General features: G+C 46.1%; 2 protein-coding genes across 2 annotated transcripts in view; one reads left to right on the forward strand and one right to left on the reverse strand.

Annotated features, from left to right (window-relative positions):
- The window catches only part of KCTD9 (potassium channel tetramerization domain containing 9), a 28,688-nt gene extending 25,866 nt beyond the window's left edge, over window positions 1-2,822 (reverse strand). The window contains exon 1 of the mRNA XM_012663054.1: window positions 2,559-2,822. Coding sequence (XP_012518508.1) covers window positions 2,559-2,606 — 48 coding nt within the window. The 5' untranslated portion in view covers window positions 2,607-2,822. The remainder of the gene's footprint in view (window positions 1-2,558) is intronic.
- Window positions 2,823-3,517: 695 nt separating this feature from the next.
- The window catches only part of CDCA2 (cell division cycle associated 2), a 41,230-nt gene continuing 35,969 nt past the window's right edge, over window positions 3,518-8,778 (forward strand). Inside the window, exons 1-5 of the mRNA XM_012662925.1 lie at window positions 3,518-3,521; window positions 4,243-4,303; window positions 4,401-4,574; window positions 5,916-6,070; window positions 8,677-8,772. Of these exons, the coding sequence (XP_012518379.1) occupies window positions 4,243-4,303; window positions 4,401-4,574; window positions 5,916-6,070; window positions 8,677-8,772 (486 nt within the window). The 5' untranslated portion in view covers window positions 3,518-3,521. The remainder of the gene's footprint in view (window positions 3,522-4,242; window positions 4,304-4,400; window positions 4,575-5,915; window positions 6,071-8,676; window positions 8,773-8,778) is intronic.

Genomic DNA, 8,778 nt, shown 5'->3' on the forward strand with positions numbered 1-8,778 from the left:
GTTTCTTTGAAGGAATCCTTTAAAGCCACTTGGCATTTTGGTGAAGATTAATTTAGTTAAAACTGGATATAAATCCTAAAGTGGCACTTGTAAGCTTCTATAACGAATTATGCCGAGGCGAACCAATCAGCGAAGAAGTCACTATCAACCTATTCACATGTCACCGCCCTCCCTTGTCACAGCCCTGAGACCAGCTGACACATTCAGTGACTGGAGGCACTTGTGCCTTTCTAGAGCAGCAAAATCAAGTTTTCATATTATTTCATGTTTTTAAACATATAAACGAAAGGTATATGCTAAACAAAAGGCATATTCCTAAACTCCAAAGGATCGTCTTGCACATCCTCTGCGGTGTGCCATCTCACTCTGGAAGTTAGAGAATGCATGACCCTCTCTTCAACATCAAATACATTCACTAGTTACACTTAAGTTGATTTAGTACACAGAGAATTCACAGCAAGCATATGACACAGTACCCTGTAACAACTCGTTGCCTCCCCACTCCCAGGCTTCATGGCCCAAGTCTGGCAACCACTAAACAAGCTATGAGAGGGAAACTTATTTGAAAAAACAGAAATTATTTGTAAGATCAAGAAACGAAAACAGAAGCTAGGTAAAGGAGATAATTTAAATGATAACAGATATTCCAACTGGTAGATGGGAAATCAAAGTCTATTTGAATAGAACCTTTTTTCTGCACATTCTTAATGAACATTCATGTCATGATCATGCCAATCCAACCAGTCATTTTATATATCTAAAAATGCAGGCTGTTATGTATTATTCTGTTTTGTTATATAATAGTAATTATATGTTTTAATCAGCTTAAAGGAGAGGAAACACTGACACCTTTGGCTTAGAATAGGTTCTCCATTTGAGCAGTAAGGATTACGGCATTGTTTCTTTTTAATCCAGTATTCTCCAGTTTGGAGTTTTATGATCTTTGTAATATAAATGTATTTAATTATTTGAGATGTATTTTTCCCAATGTTCTGAAATTCTCTAGCAAAATATTTTTAAAGTAAATAAAATTTAAATCCAAAAATCTAACCTAGACAAAACTAGACAGCTTTAAGAACAATATGGAAAGACCATCTCAATTAATCTTTGACCACAACAAAATTCGGTGGATTCAGAAGAGATTTAGAGCATAAACATCTACGATTGGGTCTAAACATTCTGTCTTCCATGGAATAACAAAGCAGAAATGTTGGATAAAACAGTCAATCAGAAGTTTGCTTTTGAGATTATAATACTAACTTTGGATATACTACTAAATCTTTCTTACAGTAACAACATAAGTTTCAGATTATTAGTAACTAACTACAGGTTTAAAAAAGTTAATAATGGTCAGAAGTAATGTAAACTTTGTGAAACTTATTTTTGAGGAGGCATTCGTGAAAACTCAAGAATTTGAATTTATGCCAATTCTGTTTTTGCACAAGTATTAAATCTCCAAGACCAGAAGAACACAAAATTGCAGCCAACAAACCACACTGTGGTTCAAATTTTCTGAGCATGTTTACGCAAAAACTGCAGAGTAGTTGGAAAGCCATTTTTAAGGCCACTGGACAATTACACTATTTAAAAATTTACAGTGTTTCCAGACTATGCAGGAAGCAAAGTATTCGGCAAAATAACAGAGTGAGGCCAATTCACCTTTACCTTCGACTCTAAAGGTTTAGTCACTTCTGGTAATCATTTAGCCACTCAATAAACGCCTGCCTTGAACAGTCAAAATTTTCCAAAGTAGAGCAACAACTTTCATGGGTGGGGCAAGAGGCTGAGAAGGAACAGAATTCATTTTGGCTTGCTCCGGCGTTGGAAAAATATTTAGCACCACGCCCTCGACACAGGCCTAACACAGCCAAGGCTACTGTCAAATCAGTCCATTCTGATCTGTTGTCACGGTCCTCTAAGGAACCAAAACAGGGCGAAATAATAAAACGAGTACAGAAGTTTGGCGGCAGCGGGGCTTGGGGATTGGGGCACCTAAAAGAGAAGGAGGAAAACCATCCTAACAATGTCCCAGTTGTTTCACATCTTCTAGAATGGAAGAACATTTTACTTAACCGCCGGTAGTTTAATTCTTTCCACCTGGCCCATCTCACATGCCTTACTCATCACGGCCACCTTCCCGAGCAGACCATTACTCAGCACCCAGGTGGACGGGCAGCGCGTCGGCTCCGGCCAGCCTGGGGGAGCGGGTCCTGGGGAAGCCGAGGGGGGAGGACACCGGCGCCGAGCGCGCAGGTGACAGCGGCCCGCCCCACGCCCTCCGTGCCCTCCCGGACCCGCAGCCCGGATTCGGGAACCGAGGAGGGAGCGACCCGCACCGGCCCCCCGCACAGCCGGGGAGTTGCAGGCGGGCTCCGGCAGAGAGCCCGGGGGTCCGGAGGAGGCCGCGGGGACGCGACGCTGCCCCCGGGACGCCCCCCGCCCGGCGCACGCCCACCTCCCAGCCCTCAGCCCAACTTTAGCCACTGCCCGGGGAGCCGCGTCCGCGCCCAGCTGCCCCGGCCCACAGCCGGCCGCCGCGCCCCTCACGACCCCCTTACCTTCCCGTTCTTGGGGCTGCCGTTAAGGAACAGGGTCACCCGCCTCATCGCGCTGCCCCCGCCGGGTCCTGAGTGAGCCGCCACCCTCCCACCTTGCCCTCCTCCCACCTTTTTCTCCTCCCTCCCGTCCCCTCCCTCCACCCACTCGGGCTCTCCTCCCTTCGCCACCTTCCTTCTCTTGCGGACACACCACACACACGCACTCTGTCCCACACCCCGGGGTTGGCCGGTCCTCCTTCCCACCCCGCCCCTAAGCTCCTCAGCCTGCCTGGGGCCCTTCCCCCACCTCTGCGAGACTGACACTGCGCCTCACCAATCAGCCCGCCGCACCGGCCAGAACTCGGCCAATCGGCACCCTGCGTTGGGTGGGCTCTGGCTAACCCCGTCGGGACGGTGGGAGGGAAAAGAGGTTGCAGGGTAGCAGACGGGAAGGTGTATCGGCCAATCAGAGCAGAACCTGGGGCCGGACGGCGGCACCAAGCGTTACTGAGCAGGCGCAGATCCAATTCTAGGTGGTGCTCATCTGCATGCGGAGGCGGGGTTTGAAGAAAGGAGGTGGAGCGCTAGACGGGCACCAGTCAGCACCTCCCCCTGCCTTAACCCCGCCCACTCGTCCAACCTACCGAGGAAACGGCCGCCGTCGGGACTGATTGATTGGGTAAGAGCCATCCCGTCGTTCTGCCAGGATTGGCCCAATGATCTTTTCGAAGTTTGCAGCATCCAATCGAAAGATGGGAGGCGGAGCTAAAAAGATAACCGATGGGTTACTCCGCGAGACTCTCGCGGAAAGTAGTCCCCGCGGGTCCAAGTTAGCAGGTGGTGTCCCCGGTCAGCGCGTTGTGCGCGGCTGGCGGCGGTTTCTCTCGGAGCCCGGGAGAGCCGCTGCTGTGCCTCAGACGGCGAGCAGCGGGCCCCGGGAGCGCTCTGGGCGCGCGCGGACGCCAGTGGGGCGGCGGCGGAGAGGTTCGTGGAGTAACGCCGACGCCGAGGGGCGGGGCCGCGGTTTGAATCCGGCGGCGGCGGCGGCCTGGCGGGGCCGGCCTGAGGCGGCGCGGGCTGAGGGGTTGCTGGACGACCCGGGGAGCGGTTCCGCCGCCGGCCTGGCTGGCAGCAGGTGCTTTCCCAAGCGGACCCTGCCGGGCAGGAGAGCCGAGATCTGGAAGGTGCAGACGCCGGCGCCGGGGGGCGAAGGGCGGCGGTGGTCCGAGGCTGAGGCGGGCGAGTGTCCGGGCCAGGTTGCCGCGCCGGGACTACGGGGCCATTTCCCCGGCTACTTCTCGGAGTCTCTTCTGCTCATCCCGCACCGCGGAGCCAGCGGTCCTCCAAGCACCTGGTCTGGGTCCCCGGGCCCACCCAGACCAGCTGAGGTAGAATTCCTGGAAATGCACAGAGCTGCGTCGTTCTCGGGGTGCCCTGGCGCTCCCCACGTTGACGGAGGGTGAAAGGCCTCGACTTAAGTCTGGGCTCTGGGGTCTGCTTTGTTTTAGCTCGAACTGCCGTTTCCTCCTTTACTTTCTCTTGCATTTGAGCTTCAAAAGTACCCCCTTAACATGTGTTTCCATGCCAGTATGGATTGTATTAGAATTCAGTCTTGAGTAAGGTTCTTGATCGAATCACGTTAACTTTGCTGGTTATTTTTTTGTTTGTTTTTCTTTTCTGTTTTTCTCCCCTCTTCATCTTTTAGATGGATGCCAAATCAAAAGACAAGCCCTCTGAAACCAAAGAGTCTGCTATCACTAATGCTGGTACGTGGTGCTCTGCTGTTACCTCCTTGTGAAATTTAAGGTTTAGACATTTGTCCTGGTAATGATGTTTAGCCGCTGCACCATGTTTGTGTTTCAGAAAATGCCTCATTCATTTTGGGGACAGGGAAGAGTGTGACTCCTCAGAAGCATGCAGCAGAAGTACCTCCTAATCTTTGCACGCCAGATGCTTTTAAATCACCTATGAACTTCTCCACAGTAACCCTAGAACAATTGGGAATTACAGCTGAAAGCTTTGTTAAAAACTCTTCAGGTAAGAAAGGTTGTCATTGTAGTGTTTTTCAAGTTTAAAAATAACTACTAAAACTCAGCTTTGTTTGTCTATATGTACCGTTATTACTGTAGGTGTCTAAATTGATTTTTTGCAAACTTGCTTTCTCAGGGAGACTTCCATGCACATGCACAACTCATCTAGCATTGCAGGAATTAACGGGGTCCGGGCACACCAAGTGTGATAATGTGCCTAGGTCAGAGTTGTGCTTTGTGCCCATACTGGACAAGAATGGTGTGTGACTCACTTTTTGACCTGACACAAGGGATACAAAAGGGTGTATAACATGAATAATGATGCATTTTATTTTCATATTTGGCAAAAAGAGAAAATGTAAGCGCAATTAAGAAAATAATAACATGGAAAGATGGAGTATGCCTCCTTCAGATATCACAAACAAAATTGACTTGGGCTAATCTCCTTCAAGCAATAGAAATGAAATTCATCTGTGAAGTCTAATGTAGATGGAGAAGAAAGAAATGCTGTATGGGAATGGAATTGGCTTAGAGCAGCAGTCCCCAACCTTTTGGCACTAGGGACCAGTTTCATGGAAGACTATTTTTCTAAGGACTGGGGATGGGGGTGGTGAGGGGAGTGCGGAGCTCTTGCGGTGATGCACAGCCCATTTCCTAACAGGCTACGGCTCAGGGGTTCAAGACCACAGGCTTAGAGGACAACATTTAGAAATGGAGGATAACGGAGGACTTTGGAGTCACAGGGCACTATAATACATGAATGAGATAAAGCCAGGTGGCACACCATCCTGTCTGTCCTCCTCAAGAACATTAGTCCCTTAGACCTTTAAAAACCCAGATTCATTTTGTGTGCTTAGGCATATGGCCAAAATTCAAGGTAATGCTTAAGGTAGGTAGATATCTAAGAAACAAAATTATCTTCAGGAATTAAGAACGTGAGAGTGCCTACGTGGAGATCTTAGCCTTTCAGGCTAAGACTGACTAATTCAGAAAGAGAGAAATTCTTAGTCAAAAGCAAGACATTACCCACCTCTATGTGCAGAAAATATGGGACAAAAAAGAAAACTATTCATTAAAATATGTTCATGTTTTTATTCAACAACTATTCAATAAATGTTTTCTGTGTACCAGGCACTGTTCTAGGATTGTGGACTAAATCGGTGGACAAAACAGAGATCCCTATCCAACTGATTATGTATGAACAACTTTGCCAGTAATTCTCTACTTAGATGTCTGTAGCATGTATTTTATCTTGTTTTCTCTCTCAGGCTGGTACATCACGAGCATTGGACATGATTACTGATGAGTGCCTTGTTTTGTTCCAATTTATGAGAGTATTTCATTACAGGAAAGTCATCATCCTATCTTAAAAAATCCAAACGACGATCTGCAGTTGGTGCTCGGGGCTCACCTGAAACAAACCATCTGATTCGTTTCATTGCTGAGCAGCAGAGTTTAAGGACTGCTAAGAAGTCTCCTTGGGCACGGGATTCCCCTGCGCAGGTATGATTTTCTTCTAGTTTCCGTCATGAAGCTTTTGTGCAGTGCTTCTGCCTTCTAGTGTATCTCATCTGTTTTGGATCTGGAGAGAGAGAATTTTCTCTGTGTCCTAATGGAGAGTATGCAATGGATATTTTAAGAGTTGTGAGACCCTGGATAGAAATGGCTTTCTAGAGGAGCTTTCTGTTTTATTTTGCAAATTTTTTCTAGTGAGTGTCCATTTTTCTGTAATGAAGTGAGACACTACAATGTTTTTCTTTTAATAGCTTATCTCCGAGCTTCTAATTTTTTCATGACTACTGTGTGTTAGTTTATAGGGGCAAGGGTTTCCCCGGGGCAAAATGTATTTGGGACAACCTTGTGGAAAGGAGCAAATTATTCATCTTCTGATGGGGGTGTATAAAGCTATACAGAGCAGTCAAAGAGGTGTCTTTATTTAAAGTAGAAGTTAGATCATTCACCCTGCTGTTCAGAAACATCCTGTGGCTTCCTGTGATGCCTTGAATTACACCAAGACCCCTTCCTGGAGCCTCATGCCCTCCTGTGGGCTGCTCTCCCCATCTCTTCCCATTTGCTGGGCACGCTGGCCTTCATTCTGCGCCATCCTCTTTTCACCCAAGGCTTTGGCTCTTGTCCTGCCTTGTTCTTGCAGAATGCTTCCCTCCTGCGATATCTTCCCTTAAACCACTTTCTCATTATGAGTTTTGTTTTCAACTCAGATTTTACTTCAGACAGGGTTCTGTCCTAGTTCTAGCCAACACAGCACTTTTAGGGGCCTGGCCACATTACTGTTTTATCTTCTCAGTAGCACCTCTTGTACCTGGAACTATGTTAATAGGTTTTCAGAATTTCACTCTAGAATATAATTTCTCCCCTGGATACGGAGCCCCTGGAACAGTTTCTGGTCCATGGAAGGAATGTTGAGTGACCAACACAGTTCATAAGTCAAAAGCATCAAAAAAGCAATACATCTGGGATGTTTCATTTATTTTGTATATGAGCATTGGTCTCTTTCTCCAGCAGGAAATAGAGAAAAAAAAATTCGACTAGAGAAACTTAATTGCTTTAAGCAGCATTTCAAAGTGCTCCAAGTTCCTAGGGTATTAAACCTTCCCCTACCATGTTCAAATAAGACTACCAAAAAAAAAAAAACACATTCACGGTAAATTGTGTGACCCTGAGATAATTTTTTCTCTATCGTTCATATATGTAGATGAGTTGTCCACAAGCCTTTTCCGAATGTTCTGTGCTGTTTATGTCGTAAAGGTTTACATCATCAAGCCTATTTAAATTCAAAACGTCTATTAGTGTGTAATAGAGAGTTTGCTTTATGAATGTATTCAGTGGGGATAAAAGCAGTGTGTGAACAGAGCACCATCAAACATGGCTTCAGGATTTTAACTGCTGCATCTCCATACGATATCTTAAAGGGAGGTAATTTTTTACTTTTGCCTATAGGTGTAATTTTTTAAGTTGTCACATGCTCTCTATCAATGGAATTGTGTTCGCAGTCCAAACAATAAAGGGAAAAAATCTTGGTAGAGAACTTAATCAGTAACTTATTTTATATGTAAACCGAACTCTTAAGTTTTATATTACTTTCCTGTATTTGACACTTCTGTCCCTCATAGTATAAATTTCATTTTAATCAATCTTTGGCTGGAACCCTGTTAGTGGGGTTTCCAGGGAGCTCCTGTGCTTACACCATCAAACTTTGTGTTTTAAGGAAATGGCTGGCTTCAGCCCTAAGGAAGCAAGCCTCCTCCAGGGCCCATACAATCAGGAACATTTAGCTGGGGAGAGCGGGAGGGGAGAGTAATGTGAGCCTGGCTATCTGAGCACATATGGACCTTCTGTGTCCTATCCTGGCCTCCTGGGCTGGAGGGCACAGGTGGACCGAAGAAGGTGCACTGAGACATACATGTGACAAATGTTTTGTGCAGATGACTTCTTATGGACACCTACAGCACACCTTTGGCAGAATTTCCAGATGGGCCGGTTCCTCCTGTCCCTTGCTCCTTGCCTTATGCCAGGATTCAGTGGGTTTTTTGGGCCTTCCATATAATCTCAGTCTAGCGTTTCAGCATTTTTGTGCTAAACATCTTTCCCTTTTCCATTCAAATTTGGTTCACTGAGGTGAATCAGGCAGTAGAAGCTAAGGTATGAATGAAAGCCCTTAAACCCCTCAGAATCCTTCTGAGAGTTGTTTACTCCCCAGATAATGGAGGATACACTTTTTATGAGTCTCTTTTTAAAGCATTTTCTACTTACTCCAGACATCTTTTAGTATGATCCAGGGACTCATCAGTATTAACCAGCACATAGCTGTACATCTGTGTGTATCACTCAGCTGTTCCTCTTTGCTCAGGTTTTGCTAAAAGTTGGGGGAAAAGCAGAGGGGAGACAGATGATTACAGCTCACCAACTGTTCAAACTGGAAATGTGTAAATCCAGGGTGAAGAGGCTCTGCCACAGGAATCCATTACCCCTGATCTTCAGAAAGCCTTTTGTGTGCTATATTAGCCTTGAATTCAATGGCTGTAGGCCTAGAATAAAGAAACTGTGTTTGATTTGATTTATGATACCCTGTATGTTTTGTACTTTCACAGGGCAGCCCTGCACTGTATCGAAATGTTAACTCTTTAAGAGAGCGAATATCCTCTTTCCAGTCAGTTTTTCACTCCATAAAGGAAAACGAGAAAATGGCTGAG

Source organism: Propithecus coquereli, unplaced genomic scaffold, assembly GCF_000956105.1.
Source record: "Propithecus coquereli isolate 6110/MARCELLA unplaced genomic scaffold, Pcoq_1.0 Scaffold79, whole genome shotgun sequence".
Lineage (NCBI taxonomy): Eukaryota > Metazoa > Chordata > Mammalia > Primates > Indriidae > Propithecus > Propithecus coquereli.